Source organism: Natrix helvetica (genome assembly GCF_964273705.1).
Source record: "Natrix helvetica genome assembly, chromosome: 3".
Classification (NCBI taxonomy): Eukaryota; Metazoa; Chordata; class Lepidosauria; order Squamata; family Natricidae; genus Natrix; species Natrix helvetica.
Genome location: NC_138549.1, coordinates 11,964,313 through 11,990,622, shown reverse-complemented (window position 1 = coordinate 11,990,622; position 26,310 = coordinate 11,964,313). Strand labels below are relative to the sequence as shown.

General features: G+C 42.3%; 1 protein-coding gene across 4 annotated transcripts in view; it reads left to right on the top strand.

Moving 5' to 3' along the window:
* The window catches only part of DACH1 (dachshund family transcription factor 1), a 363,503-nt gene that overhangs the window by 185,951 nt on the left and 151,242 nt on the right, over nt 1-26,310 (top strand). For 3 of the 4 annotated variants that reach the window (XM_081949431.1, XM_081949430.1, XM_081949433.1), the window contains exon 3: nt 8,789-8,950. The exons of the other annotated variant lie outside the window; for it this stretch is intronic. In XM_081949431.1, the coding sequence (XP_081805557.1) occupies nt 8,789-8,950 (162 nt within the window). The remainder of the gene's footprint in view (nt 1-8,788; nt 8,951-26,310) is intronic. 4 annotated transcript variants of the gene reach the window in all.

The following is a 26,310-nucleotide window of genomic DNA, read 5'->3' as shown; positions in this document are numbered from 1 at the left end:
CCCAGAATCCCCCAGCCAGCATCTCTTTGCAAAAATTACACAACTGCAGAAATTCAGCCCACCTTCCAGGAGGGGATTTGGAGGCAGTAAGGAAGTGTTAGGGGAGAACAGGTGAGCTGGGCACATGAGGTTGTTTGTTTGTTTGTTTGTTTGTTGTTGTTGTTCCTTCTCCTCCTCCTCCTCCTCCTCCTCCTCCTCCTCCTCCTCCTCCTCCTCCTCCTCCTCCTCCTCCTCCTCCTCCTCCTCCTCCTCCTTCTTCCATAGCTGGCTGGGGAATTCTGGGAGTTGAAGTCCACAGGACTTAAAGTCGCCAAGTTTGAGAAACACTGCTCTAAATGCAAATAGCAATGCTCTATGGTTGAGTGGGCTTCAATTTCCTCTGGAGTAGCTTCAGAGTGTCTTGAAGCTGCAGCCTTCTGCCACGGAGAAGGAAAGGGGGAAGCCGCTCTCTCCAATTTGGGCTCCTTCCCGATGTGAGGATTTCAGTTCCTAGAATCATTTAGCAACGTAGAGCTAGTGACTGGATAATTCTGGTGGTGGCAGGTTAGGAAAGATGAGATAAGAGTTGCACGTAAGGACACAAAGCCTGAAGGGTATCCACCTTAAGTCATACAATAGAAATGTTATTTCTTTTTTCTTTTGTAGCCCTGTCACTGTACATACGGAGTGCCCAATACTAAAAAAATAATAATGAAGGAGGCATCTGAATTGCCTCCATAAATTAAAACGCAGCTGTAAAATTCACACTATATATTGGGTGAATTTATTTACTCAATAATTTAAAATGCAGCTATACAATTCACATTAGCTCCTGAAAATAGCTTAGGGCAGAAGTTCTCAACCTGTGATCTGTGGAGCCACCATGACATCACAGGGGGTGTCTATGGAGATTCTCAGTCATCCAGGTTGTCCCAAAGGTATTTTTTCAAGAGGCAACTGGACTTTCTCTTGGTTTTTTTTTTCTTTGAAGATGTTTAACTTCTCATCCAAGAAGCTTCTTCAGCTCTGAATGGATTTAATTTCCTTCCCCGCCATCCAGTCAGAGCTGAAGAAGCTCCTTGGATAAGAAGTGAAACATCTTCAAAGAAAAGCCAGAAAGTCTAGTTGCCTCATGAAAAAAGGAGCTTTGGGACATCACAGGGGATCTGCCAAAGCTTGAAGAAACATTATGATTTAAATCTTGAGTTGAGTCTTGAGGGACTTTGGCCATGGTCCATGCTCACAAGATGTATTTAAAGAGGGTCCATGGCAAAGAAAAGGTTGAGAATCACTAGCCCAAAAGGAAAGACTTCAGAATCTTCTGGACTTCCTGAAAAGAGGACCATGTCTTCCCACTATGGGGGTCACCACAGTGGAGAATTGCTTCCTCTAGTCCATGTTGTCCTCACTTCTTGCCAAGGTGAGACCATGAACAAACTCTCTCTAAAAGGTAAAGGTTCCCCTCACACATATGTGCTAGTCATTCCTGACTCTAGGGGGTGGTGCTCATCTCAGTTTCAAAGCTGAAGAGCCAGCGCTGTCCAAAGACGTCTCCGTGTTCATGTGGCCGGCATGATGAAACATCAAAGGTGCACAGAACGCTGTTACCTTCCCACCAAAGTTGGTCCCTATTTTTCTACTTGCATTTTTTACGTGCTTTTGAACTGCTAGGCTGTCAGAAGCTGGGACAACTAACGGGAGCTCACTCCATTACGCGGCGTTAGCAATTCGAACCACCAAACTGCCGGCCTTTCTGATTGACAAGCTCAGTGTCTTAGCCACAGACCGACCATGTCCCTTTAAAAAAAACTCCTCTCTAAAGGTCCACAAAAGACAAACAAACCCATATTAGTTGAGGCACTCCTTTCTGTATCTCTGTGCTATGCCACAAAGGGGTTGAAATGAAATAACCTCTTTTGTGAACTACAAACAACCCGGTGATAAATGGATTTTATCCTTAGCACAAACTGGGATTTCTCTGCTGACCTTCAGGCCTCTCTGTGGTGGCCCACTTTCTGAGGAAACCCAACATAAACCCATTGCAGTAAGTGTGTGGCAAAAAAGGGGGCAAGGATCACCACTTTTAAATAATCAGAAGAGCCCCCCCCCAAAAAAAAAACACCCTTTTGTTTATTGGTGAAGCATTGGTTATTCATTTAAAGAGGCGTCCAATTGACTTAAATAAGGACAAGTTTCAAAAGAATGCATCTTTTTGGAGAGATTTTGGAGAGATATCTAATGCTTCCTGTTTTTTTCCCAAGGCAAAAAAAAATGTTTGTCATCTGTGAAGAATTTCCTTTTTAAGTCTTCTTTCCATGTCAGTTGATCAGTGTTGATGTACAATTTAAAATAGATCAGGACACAAAATTCCATATTTACAGCAGGCTGATTTTCCTGCTCCTCTTTTAAAGTATGCATTTTTGCTTAATATAAAGAACACTTTGTCTTCTAAAGTTTGTAGGGACGGTGGGATTTGAATTTTTTTAAAAAAGCAATCTGCTTTAAAAGTCACACGTGGTTGTAATTTAAGATATATTTTTTTTAACCTCCTTGTCCGTAACAGTTGAAAGAAACCTTCAGTGAAAGTTTATTAACTAAACTAGACTGATGCCTGAGGCCATAAAGATTCATTTATTATCAATTTCTTGACTGTTTTTCCTCTCCTGTTTTTGGGTTAAACTCCCAGTGTAAGATAATACTTCACAAAATTAAACCTTTGACCTTCTCTAGAGTTAAGTCGCCTTTGATTAGATAAAGTAACAATTTATAGCCCACCTTGTGGATCTGCTGAAATGAATAATGCAGCAGCCTGAAAAATGACGAAGAAAGAACCTATTGCTTGAGAGGACAGGACTGTTTAGAGAGAGGATGGCATTAATTGAATTGTTTTGATTAGGTAGACACATCTGTAAGACTTCAGAAAATGCATTCCCTTGTTCATTCTATATCACATTGCTGCATTTTGAGTACACTTCCCATTTTGTTTCATTTTGGGTAGCATCTCATGACTGCATGTGGCAATGTTACCCAAAAGTAATTCTAACTGATTTTAGTGAAATTTCTTTTATTTATGCAATGTTTAGCACAGCTCAAGTTGCTTCTACAAGTGAAGCCTATTATGCCTCTTCTGTTCATTTATTGAGAATTGAGCCCTCTACATTAAGTAATTTATGAGCAGTGGTTGGAGTGCAGTACTGCAGGCTACTTCTGCTGTCGCCAGCTACCTGCAGTTTGGCAGTTCAAATCCCACCAGGCTCAAGGTTGACTCAGCCTTCCTTCTGAGGTGGGTAAAATGAGGACCCAGATTGTTGGGGGCAATAGGTTGACTCTTTAAACTGCTTAGAGAGGGCTGTAAAGCACTGTGAAGCGGTATATAAGTCTAAGCACTATTGTTGTTTACACTAAAGAATAGGTGGGCAGAAAAATATCTCACAAAAGATAAAAAAATAATGATATGCTAACTGTTCTCAGAAGAAGGTATATGGAATCTAAAGATGAAACCTAGGGTTAAATTGGAAACAGGTTCTCCACGGGTGTATTTATTGGCTCTATCTGCATATGTAGAAATGATATCAAGTATTGACTTGAGTGATCAAGGCCCTAAGACAGAGCAGCCAAAAGGTGGCACCGGGTTGGGTCCAGACTTAATCAGCTTTTCGATAGACAGAGTGAAAAGAAAGTGGTACCAGTTGACCCATAAAGAATTTTAAATCTTGTGGATTTTCATGGGATTTTCATGGGAACCTAAAATTCCCTTAGGTTGACCACCTAACTTGATGTTTTACATTTTTTTCTCCTTTCCTTTGTGCCAACTCTGATTCTTGTGATTTAGCCTTGAAGTAAACATTCCCCACCAAAGAAAGGGATGGGAAAAACATAAAGAAATGGGCAGAGTATTATCACACATGTGTAAAAATTGTAGTGTATTGAGCAAAGGGCAAATAGATTTAGCAGCTGTTTAAAATCTAGTTCATATCTTGTTCTCTTGATAGAATCAAATGAAACATGCCATGTTTATCTAAGAGTAAATGGAGCAGGTGGTCTTTTTTAGTCCTCAGTTGAGTGAATTGACTCAATGGACAATAGCCATAATAAGGTGGCCATGAATTTAAGGCTGTCCATTGACATACAAGCAGAAACCAGTACAATGGTTAGCTTTTCTAGATGGTCAAACTAGACCTGTGAACACCAGCTGAAATAAGGCGTGCCTATTCTCAACTCAAAACATGTGTAAGTATGTACAGCCATCTCACTGTAGGCCTACTCATATTGTCCAGAAGATCAAATTAGTTCATGATAATTGAGTGTATAGCTACTAATTAAAATCAATCATTGAAGAATAAAGAACCCATTAGTAAAATGTAAGCTAGAAATCTACATACACAAACACACACACACAAACATATATATATGAATATATATATTCATTCCTTGAAGAGCAGACAAATTATTTGAAATAAAACATGGAAGGAAGACATTGGCAATGTAATGCAAGCTAAATAATAATTGGGGACGGTTTGTACATTAGTAGAAATGCTTTTCAAGAGAGTTTTATTTTGTATCCAAAATTTATTTCATTTTATATCAAAAATGTATTATGAAATTGAATTAACATTATCTCTTTTTAACTTGTGTACATTTTAATGTTGGCAGTGAACCTTTTGAAACAGATGATGAAGAAATTCCCTTTGTTGTGTTAGGTGAAGGAGACGTTTGGTAGAGTATGTGTCTATTTGTGTGCATGTGTGTCTTTGTTTGGTTGTCAGTGAGTGTCTGGCTGAAGTTGTGACCTGGCCTGCGGTGGAAGACTTAAAAGATTCTTGAACTGAGTTATAATTCAAGTTCACCATTGCTCTTACAAGACTCCTTAAAAAGACTTTTCTGTATGAGTCATTGGAAGGGAAGGTTCCTTCAGAATCACAATTATTGAGCAAGATTTTATTTTTTGATGTTTTTTTTCTTTGTGAATAGAATTATGGGACAAGATTAATTGCACACAGTAAGAGCTTTACATGAAGAGCTGTGTGTGATAACATTAAACTTCTAAGTCTGTCACATGGGGGGAAAGCTGTTAGGTTTAATGAATAAATGTAATGCCTAAAATGTCTTGGCTAATTTTTTTTAAATTCCTTTGCTAGCTAACTTTATTGAAGAAAACACACACACACACACACACACACAATATTTTATATTTTATCTGTTGGTTGGGGTAGTAGCAATTTTGTATTCCTTCGCCTTGCTAATCTTCTGGTTCTACCAAAGTAAACAATAGATTTCATAAATTAAAAATTATGTGCTCCAGAACATGGCATCTAAAGATTAAAAAAAAAAAAAACCAACAACAACAAGGCTGTAAACATTTATGACTGAGACAAACTAGATTGTTCAAACATTGCCATGATGCGTCCTGGATAGCAATATGGCAGCGATATCAGTTAGAATGCAAACAAGGCTTTTAAATGATGCGTCCTTTCCATTTCAGCTGGAGAATCTACTCGGTACCATCTGCCTATCAGATGGTTAGGAAGCAGGGCTGTGTATTAATGACACATGCTGCCTTCTCTTTCTAATGGTTAGATTCATATTGCTAATGGCGTTGTCGATGAAATTTGTGTGACGCTGGAGTGATGAGATATTTATAAAGTGGTTTGTCTCACTGAATAATCAGCAGGAAAAATGCTAGACATAAACAGATTATCAATTTCGGGATATTAATGATAACTGTGTGGCTTTCTTCACCGTTATTTACATCCTCCTATCGCCGTGTCGTCTCCCACACCAATACCACTCAAACTATCTTTTTTTAAAGGGAATTTCAAATTCCCTTTGCAAATAACTATTTTTGTCAAATTCTGAATGTGATATGCTAGGTACCATGATGAAATTCATTCATTTATTTAATTTGTCTCCTTTATTATTTTTTACAAATACCTCAGGGTGGTGAACATATTCAACACACTTTTCCTTCTATTTTCCCCACAACAACAATCCTAAGTAAATAGTGAGATTTAGACATAGGGGGAAATGAGCAGCATGGTGGTTTAGTGGTGAAGACGCTGGCCTCCCACTCAGAAGGTTGAGAGTTCAATCCTAGGTAGCGGCAGATGTTTCTCTATGTGGGTGCAAAGAGAATATATCTGCTGTGAACTCCACATAGGTATCAGGAAGGGCAGCTGAGCAGTAAATGCTCAGCTCCAATTAGTTGCCCAAATTTTACCCTGAATAAAGGGTCATAAAAACGGAGAAAATAGATAGAGAGATTGTCTTTCCCCTTTCTTTCCTCAAAAGATTGCATAAATATTTCATCTCATGTACTTCTTGATAGTGAAGTGCTATACAGTATCTCCGGTTTCTAAATTTTGCAAATTACTGTTTTCAGTTATGACATCATGATAGGCTACATTATCCTGATCTATTTTCAGAGGTAGGTTGACTGTGAGCTGGACAGTCTGGACATTGTAGCTCTCATACCTCAGAACAGAATCTTTTTTTTTTAAAGTTCAGTCTTCATGTTGACATATCAGATCTCAAAGAAGGATAGAATTCTGGGTTGGCCTAATAGTTCATTCTACCTGGTTGTAATTCATAAGACACCGCTTAGAACAGACTCTCTCAATGCTCAATTTGTGAAATATGAATTTCCATCTCAGGCCTGAGCTACATTTTAGGACCTTCCAGGTAAGGGCTTGTTCCAGGGGTGGTTTTCAATTTTTTTTTTTACTACCAGTTTGGTGGGCCTGGCTAGATGGGACATGTGACTGAGTGGGTGTGGTGAACTTGACATCACTCACACACACTCAGTCACATGACCCCCTCACCAAGCCATGCCCCCCTCACCAAGCCATGCCCACCGAAATGGTGACGAAAAGTTTTGATGGGAGAGGGGGGCCCTCCAGCCTCACCGGAGCTAAGGGAGTGCCAGCAAACTACCCAGTAAGAAAAAAAAAGTTTTTGTCCTCCCCAGCCCCCAGGAACACTCCACGGGCTTCAGCAGGACTGGGGGAAGGAAAAAATGGTCCCATTTTTGCAAAAAAAATGGACCAAAAATAGAGGCATTTTCCCTTCTCCCAGCCCTGCTGAAGCCTGCAGAGTGCTTCTGGAAGCTGGGGGAAGGCAAAAACACTTCTGTTTTTGTGAAAAATGGCCCATCTTTGAGACCTCTCTGGGACTGTCATGCACACGCCATTAAAAGAAAAAGGGGGGGGAAGTACATTTTTTACAATAAAGATTGTTCTGCGCATGTGCAGAACAGAAAATAAAGATGGTGGCGCCCAGGATAGAACCGGTACGGTCATGTGTTCAGCTGAGTTACTACCTATTCGGCCGAACCGGGCCAAACTGGTAGGAACGCACCTCTGGCTTGTTCTTGTGGGCATCAGTAAGCTTGGACACTACTCTTGATCCAGGTCACTACATCCACAAGTAATGCGGAATTCAATCCCTCATTTCCCAGAATTTTCAGTTTTTCTGAATTTTTTTTGTGGGGAGGGGAGGTTCTGAGGGTTCTGCTTTTTTAAAAAAAAAATGTTAAAGTTTGCATTGCAGGTTAATTCTAATGTATTTCAGTGTTCCTGATTTACGGGAACTGGGAGAAAAGGGAAATCTGCTTTCAGTTGGCATATCACAGACCTTAAGGTTGGAATAAGAAAGAAGGGAAAAGAACAGAAAGAGCATAAACAAATGGACTATCTTTTACATGACATACAGTTTACAACAGGGGTGTCCAAACTTGGGAACTTTAAGACTTGTGGACTTCAACTCCCAGAATTCCCCAGCCAGCCATGCTGGCTGGGGAATTCTGGGAGTTGAAGTCCACAAGTCTTAAAGTTCCCAAGTTTGGACACCCCTGGTTTACAACAAACAAACGAATCTTTTCCTTTCATTTCCTGGTACAGTCTAGGACAGGAGCATCAAACTCGATTTCATTGAGGGCTTCTTCAGGGTTGTGTTTGACCTCGGGGAGCCAGGTGGGTGTGGCCAGGCTGGGCATGGTCAGCTCAATTCACTCATGTGATCAAGTGCCACTTTTGCTAGTAGCTTGTTTTGCTAGCACTCTGCAACGTGGCCCTCCCAGGCTCCGTTTTCACTGTCAGAGGCATCGCAGGCCATTCCTTCATTGTTTCCAGGGTGGTCCCACATTTTATGTTCTGAGGTAATGAAGTACGAGGAGGCTGCTGAATGTTTAAGCTTTTTATTCGTAACAGTAACTTGACAGAACAGAGCAACAAAAACCCCGGCTGACAGCTATTTATACTGATAGCTGTCAGTCGGGGGAACCAATGGAGTAACTGGAATTCTACCGCCGAATGGAAGGGCCAAACATGGAAGACCGGGACAGCGCCACCTGCTGGTGGACGGCCTTGGTACACAACACCACGGGCCAGATCTAAGCACCCCATGGGCTTCATCCAGCCCACGGGTCTTCAATTTGACACCGGGTCTAGGAGATATATCTTCTTTCGAATGTGGACCTCAGAACCAATGGTGTCTACCATTGGTCAGGTAAAAACACAAGGGGTCAAATCTAGGTTTAATTCTTGAGAACGTCTCTTGAAATCAGTGAAATTAGAGATAACTAATTTACTTTATCCTATCTAAAAATGACCATTTTCCGCACCTTATTTGGTCATGAAAACCTTGAAAAGTTTGCTGTCACTTCCAGAGGATGGTTTTCTTTTCCCTCCGTCCTTTTCTGCCAACGTCTTTGTTCCTTGAGAACTTGATCCTGATTTCCTGGAAAGAGGGTGATGTCAAAGGGAGAGCAGATAGAAGTTGTGATTTCACGGTTGTTATTCCCCTTTCGTTGTAGGTCTGACAGCTGCGGCTGCTGCTGCGGCCGCAGCCACCAATGCGGCCATCGCGGAAGCAATGAAGGTGAAAAAAATTAAATTAGAAGCAATGTCAAATTATCATCCCAATAATAACCAGCACTCAGCAGAGTCTGAAAACGGGGACCTAAATTCTGCTGTGGGTAAGTTTTTGATCTAAAAGACACAATTAATTTTGTTTCTACCTGGAAACCACTTATGGACATTGTTCTTGAGATGGAAAAAAAATGAAACTAATTTTGGGTTTTGTCGATTAGACAGGTTCATTGTAAAAAGCAAAAACTTGAGGTTTTATGCTATTACCTTCTTCTACTGCACTAAAAGGAGTTGGAAGTCAATGCTTTTCCTTTCCTTTCCTCCTTTACCCTATACTTTTCTCTCTTCCTCTTTTCCTCCCTTATTTTCTTTGTACGTCTTTATTTAATATTTTGATCAACTCATAAAACATTTGAAAGCAGAAAGAGAATTGTTACAAAGATCTTTGCTTTTAAAAAGCCAGGAGAAATTACAGCTTAATTTCTTCTTTTTTGTTTTCTTTTCAGCCTTTTTTTTAAAAAAAACACTGTTATTTTTTTCAAGTATTTTTTTTTTCACATTAACACACTCTAAATATACTATCTGAAAATGTACTGTTCAATAAAGCTGTCAGAACATCTATCCATCCTATGGAAATAACCAACAGCTTACTTATTTCCAGGGTAGCATTTTTAAAAAATGTGGGATTCATCATTCCTGCTAACAAATTGAGTTAGACTGGACCGGTTAAAATATAGAATTCAGATTCTGTTTGTAGAAGACAAAATCCTGCCTGTTTAAATCCCAGGTCAGCTGAACAAGTCCTGCCTATCCTAAATGTTCCAGGTTGACTGAACAAAATTGAATTAGTGGCTATTTTGATCATTATGGGTGCCTAAAATTGTATTGTGGTTTTTCCCTCTTCTTGTTTCATATTTGGAACTTTTGACAACACTTTCGGTCTCCTAAATTCACAAGATGTGGCTTCTCCATGCAGTCAATTTCCTTTTCTTAACTATTTTTTTAATGGCTTTATTTCTTTCTAATGGCTGCTTTCTGCTCTCTGAGGTAAATTAGTGAGTGAACTGAAAGCTGAATTTGAATCCTGTTAACTGCTGTTCAAGGCAGAGGTTGCATAGACGTAAACCAGACATGACAATCTAATATATACTTTTTGTATTCTGCAAATTTTTGAGGTTATTCTTAAGGGTGACAGCTTGACAACTTTTTTGTTCTGGATCTCCCTGTACATATTTATTATTTAACTCCTACCCAGGAACAAAAGGAGCGCATATGCCCATGTCAGCAGATTTCAAGCAATTTTTTTCCGTCTTTGCTGTTAATATTTCAGCCATAGAAAATGCTACAGGTCGACTGAACAAAATTGCCATAACATACCTAGCCTCAGGGATGGGTGAAGGAACAAGGACAATGAACAACAGTCCCCCCAAAAAATTACTTAAACATGAGGGAAAAGTCAAGGAAAGAAACTTAAGATGTTTAGTTCAACTTTCTTTAATCAATGGAGAAAGAAAAGCAGTGAAGAGCATTTACTGTTTTTTTTTTCTAACCTGCAGAATAAAAACAGTTGCTTAAAACACATACTGTGTTGTGGTGGACTGTTAGAAAGTATCTGGATTCTAGTCAAGAGACCAAAAATCATAATATTAAGTACAGTAGTTTTCTGTATCAATAAGTGTTTTATATTTCGTGGGATATGGAGAGATGCTGGGGAAATATGCATGTAATGAATGGGGGTATGACTCTATATGTCTAGGATTGAAAAGGGATGCTGTGCCCCATATTCAGAGAAGAGCAACAAAGATGGTTAGGGGTCTGGAGACTAAAAAACATGAAGAATGAGGAACTGGGTATGTCTAGTCTACTCAAAAGAAGGACTAGGAGTGATATGATAGCAGTGTTCAATATTTGAGGGGCTGCCACAAAGGAGAGGGTGTCAACCTATTCTACAAAGCACCTGAAGGTAGAAGAAGAAACAATTGATGGAAAGTAATCAAAAATAGAACTAACTTAGAACTAAGAAGAAATCTCCTTACAGCTAGAACAATTATTCAGTGGAACAACTTGCCTCCAGAAATTTTGGGTGCTCCATCACTGGAGGTTTTTAAGAAGAGATTGGACAACCATTTGTAGAGAATGTTATAGAGTCTTCTATTTGTCCAAGGGGTTGGACTAGAAGACCTCCAAGGCCGTTCCAACTCTGTTATTCTGTAATGTGGCAGCTGACATGAAATACCTTCCATCTGCGTTGTAAGCTGTCTTGTAGGTATGAAAAAGGAAAACCATTAGCTTCACTTCTTCTCCTTCTTGTGCCACATCCATCATCAGATGTTGGCAATCATGTTGGTGATCCTATTTTTACCAACAGCCGCATGAAAAAGTGTTGCTGAGTTTTGTCCAAATCAGACCCTTAGATTTTGAAGCCATGATGTTCTTCTTCTGCCTGGACCTCGTTTGCTTTCACTCTTTCCCCGGAGGATTCTAGAAGAAATATAGAGCAGTTTTTGCCAAAATTTGTGCAGCCTAGTAAGACACACTATGTTGAGTTTCATGGAACTGACCCTCTTATAAAAGTATTCTAAGCCAGGTGTGACCTCCTAATCGTGGTACAAAACAGCCACAAACGAAAAACATCTGAAATCTCACAAGGTCTCTTTTTGAGCAAGATTGCCAACGTGAAAGATGCCAGACATCACACAAGGTGCCAGAAAAGTCTTGTCAGATTTTAGCCTTATTAAATAGGATCCCGTGGGATGCTACTGCCTTGCCCAAAGTTGCACCATCCTGCCTGGTTCCAGTGACTATTTGGAAGGAAGGCAAAGCTCTGGTCTTTACTCCTGGTCAAATTCCAGCCTTTATTAAGTTGTTGGACAAATGTCCTACTGAGAGACTTAAAAGGATAAAACTGAATGAGCATAGATTGATATTGTTTTGGTGGTGGGATACATCTACTCAAAATTAAGTTGAATTCACTGAAATTTACTCCTGGGACAGGTATAAAACCTCCATCACTGCTTGGAAATGTTCTTAGAAAGGCTATTTATGTAAACATTCTTGTTCAGGAGAGGAAACTTCCATTTTAGCTTTTCAATTCATCAGAAGGCATCACTTACCGTATTTTTCAAAGTATAAGATGCATCTTTTTCCCTCAAAAAAAAAAAGGGTGAAAATCTGGGTGTGTCTTATACACTGAATACAGCATTTTTGGCCTCCTGAAACCCCGCCCCCTTCGCAAAAATGGCTGGGGACAGTCTTTAGGAGTCTTCCAGAGTGATGCTGGGGCCTGGGGAGAGCAGAAATGAGCGAAAAATTGAAAGTTTTTTGCTCGTTTTTGCCCACCCACCCCCATCACAGGAGCACACTATAAGGCTCCTAAAGGCTATGCATGCCCTTTTTTTTTGACAAAAATGGCCATTTTGGGGAGATCTGCAGAGTGCAAAAATGTTTTTTTTTTAATTTGTCTCTTCAAAATCTTCGTGTGTCTTATACTCCGGTGTGTCTTATACTCCGAAAAATATGGTAGTTGATCCTGACAGGCCTTCAGGAGGTAAAGCAGGGTTGGTTCTGGTTTGTATTTGGATGGGAGACTTATCAAGATGCCCCAACCCTGTAGATCCGAGTGGGAGGTTGTAAAAAGCACCTTAAGAAAAATCAGTAACCAATCTCTTTCATACCTTGACCAAGAAAACAGTGTAATTATCACAACTTGAAGGAGACTCCATGTTTCATTTCTTCATGTTTTATGTCTATGGAGATTCTCAGCCATCCAGGTCATGGATGTCCCAAAGATGCTTTTTTTAAGAGGCATCTGGACTTTCTGATACGAAAAAGTCCGGTTGCCTCTTGGAAAAGCACCTTTGGGTCTTCATGCTTTAAACTTCTCAAAATCCATTCATCCTACCTACTTAAACTAAATCATAGTTTCTATTAGACCACAAGTGTCAAACTCCATTTTATTGAGGGCCACATCAGGGCTGTGGTTGAACTCGGGAGGGCAGCCTGGCATGGCAAGCTGGCATGTTTCCTCTGAGCAATTAGGTAGACCAGGACAGCCAGATCTGTCCTGTTGTATCATCTGCAAACTTCAGTACTTTAACAGATGGATCTTTGGAGATGCTGTCATTGGTGTGTAGAGAGAAGAGAAGTGGAGAGAGCACACGTCCTGGAGGGAAGGATTTTTTTCTTCTAAAGGTCTCAACAGAAAACCTCTATTGACGTTCTGAAATTAAAGAAGAAACTAAAACACCACTATTATTGAATCAGGAATGGAAACAAAATTCTGTTAGCAGAGTACAGCCCATGTTGTGTTCTTCCCCTGTTCTTCCCTCACTATGATTCTGAATGCCCTTTAAGGAACATGAAACCTATTAAAGATAAAATTCCTCTAAAGTTTGATGAACGTTGGATGAAATTTGGTTCAAAGAAAAAATATATACTTCTGGGAGCCAGGAAGTCTGAATAGTGACATATTTAGGAAGGGGAGATAGAGACATCTACAGATATTTTGGGCTGTTTCAAATTAATCATTCAAGATTCCTAATTGTCAGCTTCTCCTGTCTTGGGCTTCTTTGCCCAATCACCAGCTCCGTGCTGTGTGATTTTCAGCACTTTCAACGAACTTCTGAGGTTAGCAGAGCAGTGAGAAGGTCACTGATGACCTTCGGTGTGGCTGAAGGTGGATTTAAACCACCGTCCCTTGGGGAGCATTTTAACCACTGCGGTATTCTGGCTCTCTATAACAATGTATTGAATTTGTTATCTCTTAATAAAGGTACTCTAAAAAATAATAGAAACCTTGGTCTAAATGGGGTAATTGCCAATAATAACCAATATTTCATATCCGTTTCTCTAACGTATGGAAGCTCTGCAGCAGGCACGGTGAAATATATGACTATAATACTTGCTGTCTCCTTTCCACAACTCATCGGATTCTTTTTAGTTTAATATTTATTTGCTAAGATGAGATGCTCGTCTATATGGTGATAAACAGTCTGGTCCTGGCATCTGAAGGTGACCTGTCATTTCATATGGACAAATCTCCTGCTTACTGAAATGTACAAAATAAATCATTAAAGCAGGCAGGTGCTCATTCCCAGTTTTAAATCACCATAGATTTATGATTTGAATTAATGCTTCATTTGGTCATAGAAATAGATGCAGAGACGGATGGTATGCAGCAGAGTAGCTTCCATACTGTAGCCTTCTTCATATTGATTACTCAGATGTCTTTGCAATCTCTTGTTTATATCAGGCACGGCCCTGTGACAGCTTGGCTGATACCAGCGGCCCTGCAGATAAGAAGGAATAATGTCTGGGTTTCTTCTCAGTGGCAACTTCTCCCACAGCACCCGAGTAAAGATAAATTATTTTGGCTCAGTGGTTTAAAGTCAAACCTAGCCCAGGCAGCTTTGGAAACATTCACGTGCAATTCAGTTTATTCCAGTCATGGAACAGAGACCAGAGCAAATAAAAAACAACACACAAAAAGTGAATATCCAATTAAAAGTTCTAGAATAAAATAACACGACAGGCAGGTTGTTGGGCTAATCAGAAAATGTTGTCCAGAATAAAACATGGTGTTAGCATAATTAAAGCATCAAAAAGAAGGATTGAACTCCATCACCACCTCTAGGGATGGTATTCACTTACTTTCCCTACCGGTTCGCAAATGTGAGCGTGCACAAGCCCCATCCATGCCTGTGCTTGAGCTTCTGCACATGTGCTTTGATTGTGCACATGGCTTGCACGTATGCATGATGCAGTGACGTGCGGTGACCTTTATGACTGGTGAGGCTGGTGACGTCATCAAACCACGTGGTTGCTCCGATCGCAGGGGCGCAGCCCAAACGGAGAAATTTCTTCAGCTCCAGCCTCAATCAGCGCAGCCGTGGTCCCCTTCATCTTGCCTCAGGAAGGAGGGGAATGGGACCACGTGTGCAGGGTAAGGGGATTGCGGCTCTGCTAATCTGAGGCTGTGCGCTGAGGAGCCGCCTGCACACGTGGTCCCATTCCCCTTGCAAGGATCCCGGGCTCGCCCAATGCAAAAAATGCCTGGGTACCGTGTTTCCCCGAAAATACAACCTGTCCTGCGCTCACTGACCTAGTGTTATCCCGAAAGCGCCAAGTTACAGGAGCCGGGGGTGGGGGGAGCGCTCACGTTGCTTGCCGCCTTCGGTATACCGCTAGGTTGGGGAGTGGCGTTCTGTCCGGCCAGAGGGGAGAGTTGCCGGGAAACTCTCCAGCCGGGAAAAGCACCATTCACTGACCTCAGCAGCCGCCCCGCAAATCCCCTCTCCAGCCGGGAAAAGCGCCATTCACTGACCTCAGCAGCCGCCCCGCAAATCCCCTCTCCAGCCGGGAAAAGCGCCATTCACTGACCTCAGCAGCCGCCCCGCAAATCCCCTCTCCAGCCGGGAAAAGCGCCATTCACTGACCTCAGCAGCCGCCCCGCAAATCCCCTCTCCAGCCGGGAAAAGCGCCATTCACTGACCTCAGCAGCCACCCCGCAAATCCCCTCTCCAGCCGGGAAAAGCGCCATTCACTGACCTCAGCAGCCGCCCCGCAAATCCCCTCTCCAGCCGGGAAAAGCGCCATTCACCAAGCCCTTGCGCAGCTGTCCCAGGTGACCTCTGCTGGCTGCTGCTGCCCGCCGCCGCCCCGCTCCGCTCCGTGCATAACTTCCAAACTCCAAAACTTCCAGCATCGCCCGCTCTAGGAGTGCTCTCTATGGTGGGCCGGCTGCTGGACAGAGAGTTTTCCGGACAGTCTTCCAGCAGCCGGCCCACCATAGAGAGCACTCCTAGAGCGGGCGATGCTGGAAGTTTTGGAGTTTGGAAGTTATGCACGGAGCGGAGCGGCGGGGCGGCGGGCGGCGGCGGGCAGCAGCAGCCAGCGGCGGTCGCCTGGGAGAGCTGCGCAAGGGCTTGGTGAATGGCGCTTTTCCCGGCTGGAGAGGGGATTTGCCGGGCGGCTGCTCAGGTCAGTGAATGGCGCTTTTCCCAGCTAGAGAGGGGATTTTCCGGGCGGCTGCTCGTGAGCATAGTTACCTCATGGCTACTTCGCCCCTGAGGCTGTGCCCGGCTCTTCGGGAGCCAGTTCACAAGAGAGCAGCCGCCCGGCAACTCTCCCCTCTGGCCGGACAGAACGCCACTCCCCAACCTAGCGGTATATTGAAGGCGGCAAGCAACGTGAACGCTCCCCCCACCCCCGGCTCCTGTAACTTGGTACTTTCGGGTTAAGGCTAGGTCAGTGAGCGCAGGACAGGTTGTATTTTCGGGGAAACATGGTACCTAGGCATTTTTTGCATTGGGCGAGCCTGTGATCCTTGCAAGGGAAATGGGACCACGTGTGCAGGAGGCTCCTCAGCACACAGCCTCAGATTAGCAGAGCCGCGATCCCCTTCCCCTGCACACGTGGTCCCATTCCCCTCCTTCCTGAGGCAAGATGAAGGGGACCGCGGCTGCGCTGATTGAGGCTGGAGCTGAGGAGCCTCCTGCACACGTGGTCCCATTCCCCTTGCAAGGATCCTGGGCTCGCCCGATGTAAAAAATGGCGAGATCGGCACACTTGGGGCTGCTGCTGAGATGTCCAGGGAGGCTAAACCAAGCCGCGCGCCTCTCCCAGCCACTTTCACGGCTTCCTGGAGTAATTCTTTTTTATTTTCATGACGAGAGTGGTGAGGCTCCGCCTCCCCTGCCTCCCCTGACTGCACGTCACTGGCATGATGCATGCGGCTTGAAAATGTGCCTAAATAGGATGGCATAGAGCTGGGGTGGGTAGACGGACCCACCTGATGATTTCTACTTCTGGTTCGGTTGAACCGGTTCGAACCGGCTGAATACCACCTCTGATCATCTCCCAAAGTTCTATGTGGCAAGACAGCCATGGATTGGGGTGGACTATACTGAAAAGAAATTTAGTAAGACCAGCAAGTTCCATAATTTAGAACGACCGTTGAAAACATCCTGACTTAATTGATCTTACCAGCAAATACATAAGCAGGAGATCAGAAGCTGATATTCACAAGGAACAAGATCCCACAGATCAAGATAGCAAGAGTGCTTTCAGTTTGACATGGAGATATCCGAGGAGGCATTCTATTGAATACTTATTGAGTCCTGATCTCCCATTAACTAATTAGAGTTCTATCTTTTAAGCCATCTCCAAGGAAGCCCTACCTTCTACACAAACTTGAAGTTTAAATATTATATAGGAACCTATTCAGATTTAATAGGAAAGGTGTGTTTAAAATAGACAACCTGAGACGTGGGAGTCACGTGTGGATTTGAATGGTTTCAGTAGATTCCAACAAAATCATTTGGAGCCCCTCATCCCCCAAGAAAGATATTTGTGTCTGCTGCTATCCTTCTTAAATCTCATCTTTCCAGAAAAGTACAATTGTCAGTTTGATATATATGACCATTAAGTGATGCTGTAGAACACATGATATGGGGAAAGTCGTCTCCTTAAATCCTGTTTTCACTCATGGACCACACTAACCAGGGGTGGGATTCTACCGGTTTGGATTGGTACGGGTAAACCGGTAGCTCCAAAGATCAGACGGGAACGAACCGGTTCACTCCCACTAGCAAGTGGGCCCGCCTGCCCCTGTAATTTACCTACTTTTATCTTCTCAGCTGAGTCCAGGGTGGGTTTGCTTGGGTTTGGGAGAACCCATAGCTAACAAATTCCACCCCTGTCTGGCTCCTCCCACCCTTCCCCAGAGACTCTTCGTGGCCCATTTTAGATGCGAGGAAATTGGCCCATGTGGAGGCTCACAGAGGGGGAATAACGGGCCTCCTGAAAGGCCTCTGGAACCCAGGGGATATAGCTTTTGCCCTCCCAGAGGCATGAGGAAAGCCCTTGGAACCTGGGGAAGGTGAAAAAGCCCCCTCCTGTGTTGCAGGAGGCTGACTAGGCCACACCTACCATGGCCCTGCCCACTCAGCAACCAGGCAGAGAACCCGTTGCTGAAATTTTTGGAGCCCACCCCGGGCTGAGTCACGCAGCAGAGTGGATTGCTGCGCTTCAGCTGTTTTCCTTACCGAGCAGTAATCCGGAAGGTAAGTCTCCTCTAAACTACACCTGTGTGTGTAACATGCATCAGGCACATGCGCGAGCTCAGCAAACCGTTTGTTAAACTGGTAGGATTCCACCCCTGACACTAACTAAGTCCAGAATCTAGACTGGATTGGATTCAAATAATCCATTTTCTCCCAGACTACCTTAACTACAGGCCATGCCATCTTTTCCAACAGCCATGCCACAGAGGGAAGACTGAAGGCTGAATTACTTTCCAAAATCTTTTTCAGGAATACCACGCTTTCTGGAAGGGAACATTTGTGGTTTAAATCCTAAACATCCCAAACCTCTCGTCATTCCCAAATGAACTCTATTTAACCCGTTGACTTCCCTCAAGGTAAACAAGCAGAAAACTCCCAGGTGTAACATGATCTGCTAGTAGTGAATCTCAGCTCCATGTATTCTGTATCCCCTGAAGCTATAACAATTCCTGCAACCACAGAAGATGTCATCCAAAGAGGGCAAAGAAGATGGATGAAATGGTAGCATTGGGCAATGCCTATCTAAAGGCCCAAAAGAGCTTATTCTTTCATTTTCCTTTTTCCTTTTTCCTTTCCTTTCCTGCTGGAACCAGCATAAAATGACACTGCTGATGGTCAGTGATTTGTTACTAAATTTCCATGGCATGCCCTGGGGGACTGTCTGAGACACAAAAGGGTTTTGTGAACTAGATGCAGACTGATCGTTGATCGCTTCCCTGTGGAGAATGCCCTATTTCCAGCATTCTGCTGCCTGTCTTTGTACTGGTGACAGAGATATAGTCTTTCTCGTCTGTCATCAGCGCCACCAAGTAAGCGTGCAGATGGATTCCTACCTCTCTTCAAACTGCTCACAGCAAGTTGCCCGCCATCTGTGCTTTGGGCATTAACCCCTCCTTCCTTGCCCTCCATTGTCCAAAAGACCATGGGACCTTGGAAGCTCCACACTTTTGTTCAGAGGGACGGTGTAGATTTTAACAGATTAACAGAGTTGGAAGGGACCTTGTAGGTCATCTAGTCCAACCCCCCTGCCCAAGCAGGAGACCCTACACCATTTCTGACAAATGGCAGTCCAGTCTCTTCTTGAAGGCCTCCAGTGATGAAGTTCCCACAATGTCCAAAGGCAAGCTGTTGCATTGGTTGATTGTTCTCACTGTCAGGATGTTTCTCCTTATTTCTAGGTGGAATCTCTGCTTGATCAGTTTCCATCCATTATTCCTTGTCTGGCCTTCAGGTGCTTTGGGAAATAGCTTGACCCCCTCCTTTCTGTAGCAGCCTCTCAAATATTGGAACACTGCTATCATGTTTCTCCTGGTCCTTCTCTTTACTGGACTAGCCATGCCCAGTTCTTGTAACTGTTCTTCATATGTTTTAGTCTCCAGTCTCCTAATCATCCTGGTTGCTCTTCTCTGCACTCTTCCTAGAATGAACATCTTTTTTATAGTGTAGTGACCAAAACTGGATTCAGTACTCTAGGTGGGGTCTTATTAAGGCTTTATAGAATGGTGTAGAATAGATCTTTTTTTTTTTTTTTACTGCTGCTGCACACCGATGGCTCAAATTTAACTGGTTGTCCACTAAGACTAGATGACTAAGACTCCTTTCACCACTCTTGAAGGATACTATGATTCTGGTAGAACTTTGAGCTACAACTACAGAAAAATCATGAGAGAGGGGGAAGAGAGAGCGGGGGGAGAGGGAGCATTCTCCAGATATATCTGCTTTCTGGTATGGAAGGTTGTAACACACTCTCTATTTGTCTATGGAAATTCTCAGTCATCCCGATCATGGTTATCCAAAAGATGTTTTTTCAAAAGGCGATTAGGCTTTATTTTTCCTTGACCATGTTTCGCTTCTCATCCAAGAAATGAACTGAATGAAGAAGCTTCTTGGATGAGAAGCGAAACATCTTAAAGGAAAAACAAAGTCCAATTGCCTTTTGAAAAAGCACCTTTGGTACATTTTCCATATTTTTAGGACCAACATGAACCTTTAGTAATCGGTCTTGATTTCTCTAGTCACAGATCACCTTTGACAGAGTACCAATTCAGATTCAAGTTGCTTCTTGCATTGGATTGTATCAGTGGTAGGATTCAAAAGTTTTCACTACCGGTTCTGTGGGCGTAGTGTAGCTTGGTAGGTATGGCAGGGGAAGGATATTGCAAAATCCCCATTCCCTCCCCACTCCTGGGAGCTTACTGCAAAATCCCCATTCCCTCCCCACCCCACTAACCTGCTTTCCAGCTCAGTTCTTCTGTGCAGGGCAACCAAAGAAGACCCAGCCAATCAGCTGAAACTCAGAAGGCAGCGACTAGATGGCAGTGGAGCCAGCGAGAGGTGGTATTTGCCGGTTCTCCAAACTACTCAAAATTTCCGCTACCGGTTCTTCAGAACCGGTCAGAACTGGCTGAATGCCACCCCTGGACTGTATAGAGAGGGAGATGACGTTTGGTGGAGATAGACAAGATCCACCAGCAAAGCATCTAACAAAGCAACAAAAAAAAACTTAATTTCTGATCTGATCTACCTAGTGGGGTTAACAGACTATCACTATTTGAGATAGACTCATCTTTATTAGACTGTCACAAATCTTAAGCTAACTGATGGATTCTCCATGGATACTAAACTTCATAAGACCTCATACTGCAACTGTGATTGTCAACTTCTTGTGCATAGACTTATTTGCTTCACCTTTGAGGATCTCTCCAGGTATAGTGTCTTAACCATCCCTGCTATTCAATCTGCAAGACTATATCTTTAAACTTTTAGTTCCTAGTAGGTATTATAATTTCTCCTTCCAAAGGTCTCCAGAACGTTTACTTAAACAAGGCATTTTATGTAATATCAAAAGTATAGCTTACTTTGGGTTGGGGGAATGATCGAAAAAGAAACAAGGAAATGCCTTACTTAGAAAAAAAAGAGATTTAGCCAATTGCTGTGGAATTGGGTCTTATCTATGTTCCTGTTCTAGCCATTAATGTCAGAAAAATACTGTGAAAATATTCTAAGCCATTCTCCAAGGATCTGAGAAGAATTTTTGCCATTACCTAATGGGGTGAACTACATATGTCTTGTAAACAACGATCAACAATAGTAAATTACTTGAAGGTCGGAAATGAGTTCATTTATAATATGATCTCAAAACAGATGTTCCAAAAACAAATGTCATTGTTTGCACTGTAATTATACTTTTTTTTTTCAAAAACTCTTGCTATTATTTCTTGAAGGAAATGAAGCAATCGCAGAGGCTTGAGTATTCTCCTTTTCCAAACACGGTTAGGAAACGTAATATTGACTTACAATAATGCATAACAACCACGAGTTGTGTTGAGAAACAGAGGGTGCTTTTGACACACTAGACTTCCTTTTATCTGCACAAATGTACATTATTCCTAAAAGGAAGAGCTCTGTTTATGATAAGTCCAGATCTGTTGCCTGAGATAAACACACATTTTTTTTAAAAAAATGCATTTGTTTCTTGCTTTTTAGAAGAACAGAAGCACTAGGGGGAAAAAATTGCTCAAGCTAACCACCTCCAGAAAGAGAATTGAATGCAATCATTTCATATTTTTTTGTTCTCATTTTGCGGGCTTGTTTTTAGAAGGAAGAATTAATTTTACGGCTCCAGGAAAGGGGGGGAAAAAAAGGGGGGGGAGGAAATAAAAAAAGTTGCGAGTCCTTGAGAAAACAGAGAGAACACATGCTGGTCAGCCAGGAATCAGCTCTGTGATTGCACATCTGAATCTTTTCTTGGCAATGTTAATGAACCTCAAATCCTCTCTATAATTAGATGAGGGAATTGCTTATATTTTCAAACAGATGATGCTGCCATAATGAAACGATTGACAGGGAATTTAAGATTGTCTACAGTAGTCATTTGGTTGGGGGCTTCCCCCCCCACCTCCCACCTTCTGAAGTTTAGAAAGAAGACGAATGGTAGACTTGGGTCCTAAGAGAGGGAGCAATTTACGCTGAATGCTATGACAGGTGTCATCTTTCCGAGAGGGGAGGAGACGGAGAGGGGAGGATGTGGGGCAAAGAGAGGCCCAGGTTTGGGGTTTTTTTTTTTGGTGAGTGCGGATGTTGTGTGTGTGGGGGGAGGGGTCCTGTGTATCTCTTGCCTTGGTTCTTTTAAAAGGGGCCGGGACTCCAGAGATGGATCTGGATTGAGTGCACAGCTGTAACGGCTGATGAGCTAATTGCGCCTTATCGCTCAGCCCCATTCATCTTCATTTTTTACCAATTACTGAGAATTATCTGTGTTCTCAGTTGGATATGAGAGTTAATCCTTTTTGGTTAAGCTGCAGTACTGTGAGCAGATTCTAAATTGGAGGGTGAAGAAGCCAGAGAGCAGGCTCATTCGGAAAGTCTCTATTCGGTTGCTGGGTTGCTATTTCGTGAGATTTATTCCTTTTTTTTTCAGTTGTCTCAAAACAAAATGTGCCACCTTTCTCCTTCAAGGAGCTGCTTCCATATTTTTTTTAAAAAAGATTTAAAGCTTAATTTTTTGGGTGCAGGTTTCATGATTCAAACTACATCTGGTGCCCAATTCAAACTTCAAAAAAAAAAAAAAAACGTTCTGAGACGAATTAATTAGATGTGATATAATTGTGTCCCTTCTTGGGCTAAATAACTTTGAATAGAAGAATAACTCAAAACAAGTTGCTTCCAACCTACATTTGGAAATCATTCAGGGTCTTTTTATCAGACCTGTTAGGGTCAGGGATTAAAACCGCCACCACTGAATCATTATAAAGCAATACACTGAAAACTTCAGGGGGTATATTTTATGTTAAGCATACAATTGTCCTGCTGAACACAAAGATTCATACTTTTTTTTTTATTTTCCTGGACAAGGCTGTTCAGTCATTAGTCTGAAAAATCAGATTTTAGGGGGAAAAAAGCACTGTGAATTTAGGTTTATTAAGGAGTTAAGAGACATTGTTTAAATTCTCCTGGCTCGGGTTTGATGTAATACTCTTAGCAGCAATTAGCCGATTTATAAAACAATGAAGGGAAAAATCCTAATACTAATGCTAAGTAATAATGATGTTTAAAAATAAGGGGAGATGTTTCTCCACTTTTTCATTAAACTTATAGTTAGTAATATTCATTACAAATAAAATTGCAACTGTTGAAAAACTATTTTTTTTAATGTAGAAAAGTTATATTTATTCAGTTGGGTGATTAGTGATTCCTAAGAGATAACTTAATATTAGATAGGCTACAAAATAAATATGATTTAGTGTTTATTTATGAAGTTCAGCAACTATTTGTTAGGCTTATTTGTTGTAGCTCCAACCTCTTTGTGCACCAATTTCCTTTTTATTTCCCTGATCAATGCATCTATAATTCTTTTTCAAAAGAAGATGAAGACCTTTGCTATGATTCTGGGTATAATCATCATTACATTCACAGTTTTAGTAGAATGTTATTTTTAGCATGCTGTGATATTGTGCGTTGGTTTGATGGTATCCCATTGCTAAATCATACTAAAGAATTCTGTGGGTTTTTTTTTTTTCTTCTTCACCAATGTAGGGAAGGAAGTATTCTGAAACAACTAAAGATCAAAACATAGTTAACTTCACCTCAACCAATTTCATTTCTGAAAACTTCATGTGATGAGATACCAGTCTGTTTCATAGGAATTTATCATTGCTGGGTGGGCTTTCTTCACTGCTCCGAACATGGTGTATTGCAGAACTAAAGCATTTCAACTAAATCCGGTTTTATGGAATGCTATTTTAATTTGGGGACGCAGTGGGACAAAGTGGCTAAGACATTGAGCTTGTCGATCAGAAAGGTTGGCAGTTTGGTGATTCAAATCCCTGGTGCTGCATAATGGAGTGAGCTTCTGCTGCTTGTACCAACTTAGCAGTTGCCAACTTAGCAGTTCGGACGCGCATAAAAAATGCAAGTAGAAAAATAGGGACCACATTGGTGGGAAGATAACAGTGCTCCGTGCACCTGTTATGCTGGCCATAAGACCACGGAGATGTCTTCGGAGAGAGCTGGCTCTTCAGCTTTGAAATGGAGATGAGCACTGCCCTCTAGATTCGGGAGTGACTAGCATACATGTGCGAGGGGAACCTTTACCTTCTTTTAATTTTATGAACCATGCAAGCTAGGTGTGCTGTCCTGAAATCATAAGAACAAATCTGGGTGGGAATATAGAATGTGAAGACCCAAGGAGGAATCGTAACTTGTGGCAGATTTTGGATACCAAAGCTTATACCCCTGAGTTCTCTCACAACCTGATAATACAGGTTATATGGGGAATAACCCTATTCACCTTCCAAGGTGAGCTTGCCAACCTTATGTCAGCCTTCTTCCACCTATGAGAATCCATATTTCAGACATAAAAGACTAGACAGAAGCAAACTAGAATTCAAAAATATCAGCCCAGAGGTTTCACTACTCCAGAAGTCCCATCTCCAACCTGAAGTTAGCTGTCCTTGAGCACAAGTTTCCATCCCAAAGTAGGAGATCTGCAGTGCTTATATGTGTGGGCTCTACTTCAAATGTGTTTAATTGTGGGTAAGATTTCCCTCATATTATGAGTCCCTCAAGTCATCAATAAAAGAATGCCTGTATTACACGGAAAAACTATGTGATAAAAGAGTATTATCTATAAATAATTTTAATTGTATGGACGTTATACCCCCCGTACCCTTTCTACTGCCCTTACCCCCAAAAATGGATTAATGTGTGTCAAGCACAGGAAATGCAGGCAGTTCAAATGAATATAAAGGTTTATTGAAAGCTTAAGTTCTTTACAAAAACCTGAGTTACTAAATGGTCAAAGCAAAGTGGCGATAGATAAGAGTCAGTAGAATTCAAGATGGGCAGGACTGAGATCTCTTGTGGGCGCAATGGGACTCAAGATTGATGACACGTTTGATCTCTCCCTCAGGCTCAGTCTGGTCATATCCTACATGATTTTATAGTCATTTCTGTCTCTTGGGAAAAGACCAGGAGTGAGATTCAGCTGGTTCGGGTTGGTTCAGATGAACCGGTAGCTCCGACGATCAGCTGGGGGAGCAAACCAGGTTCGCTCCGATGCTCAAGTTGGCACGCCCACCTACACTTTACTTACCTATATCTTCTTAGCTGATTCTATGCCTCAGCTGCGTTACTCCCAGTAATAATGTGGAAGTTAAGTTTTGTTAAAACTGGTGATGCATTCTACGCGCACTTCAGATACAAACCAGTGGTGGGTTCCCGATCGTGGTGCAACCGGTACAGTGCATTGGGGCCGGGCACCCACCACATGAATGCACGCAGCCCACAGGCACACTTCTGAGCATACACGTGTATACTTACGACGCTCCAGCTACTTGGCGTAGCGTCACACAGGCACAGTATGTTCTGAGTGCAAGTGCAGAAGGCCCCAAACAGCTCAACAGCTGTAACAGCTTGGTAAGGAGTGTGGGCTCTATTTATCATCTACCTACCTACCTACCTACCTACCTACCTACCTACCTACCTACCTACTGACCTATCTAGCTATTTATCTGTCTGTCTTTCTATCTAATTAATTTTCCGCCCATCTTTTATCCAATGATTTGTTTATTTGTTTGCTTATTTATTAAATTTATATTGCCACCTATTTGCCCATGGCATCTCAAAGTGGGTTACATAATTTAAAACCACGTCTTTTTAAAAAAACCAATAAAACTAATAAAAAGAATCAGATAAATTAATATAATAAAATCACCCCCCTCCCCAAACACACACACACATCTTCCACCCCCAGCGACAGCAGATCACACGAGCCATTGAATGGTCTGCATCTCACTCTGGGTTCCCCCAGGCCCGCTGGCAGCACCAGGTCTTCAGCACCTTCCAGAAGCGCGTCAGAGTGGGGGCTATTCTAATCTCTGGTGGGGGGTGGGATGACGATCCAGAGAGAGGGAGCCACCACGGAGAAGGCCCTTCCTCTGGGTCCCAAGACTTACAGCAAAATATGCTGTATAAAGGTAGTCCTTGACTAAACTAACATTAAATGATGGTTCAAAGTTAAGATGGCCTCAGGAAAGGTAACTAAGAGCATGTCCTTGAAGTTAGAAACATCATACCATTCTTACATCCAAATGATTGCAATTCAGCTGATTGGAACTGGCTCACATTGATGATGGTTGCCCCATCTTTTGTGGTCATGTAACTGTGATTTGCCGCCTTCCCAAGTGGATTCTGACAAACAAAGTTAACTGGGGAAGCTGGATTCACTTACTGACCACATGATTCACTTAAGGACCATCTTTTCACTAAACCAATGTAAAAATGTTTCCTCCAAAAATCAGGTCCAGCCATGTGATGACTTGCTTAATGATCACATTGCTCGGAGACCAAAATGCCAGTCTCAATTGTGTTCGTAAGTCAGGGACAGCCTGTACTCGCATTAAAAT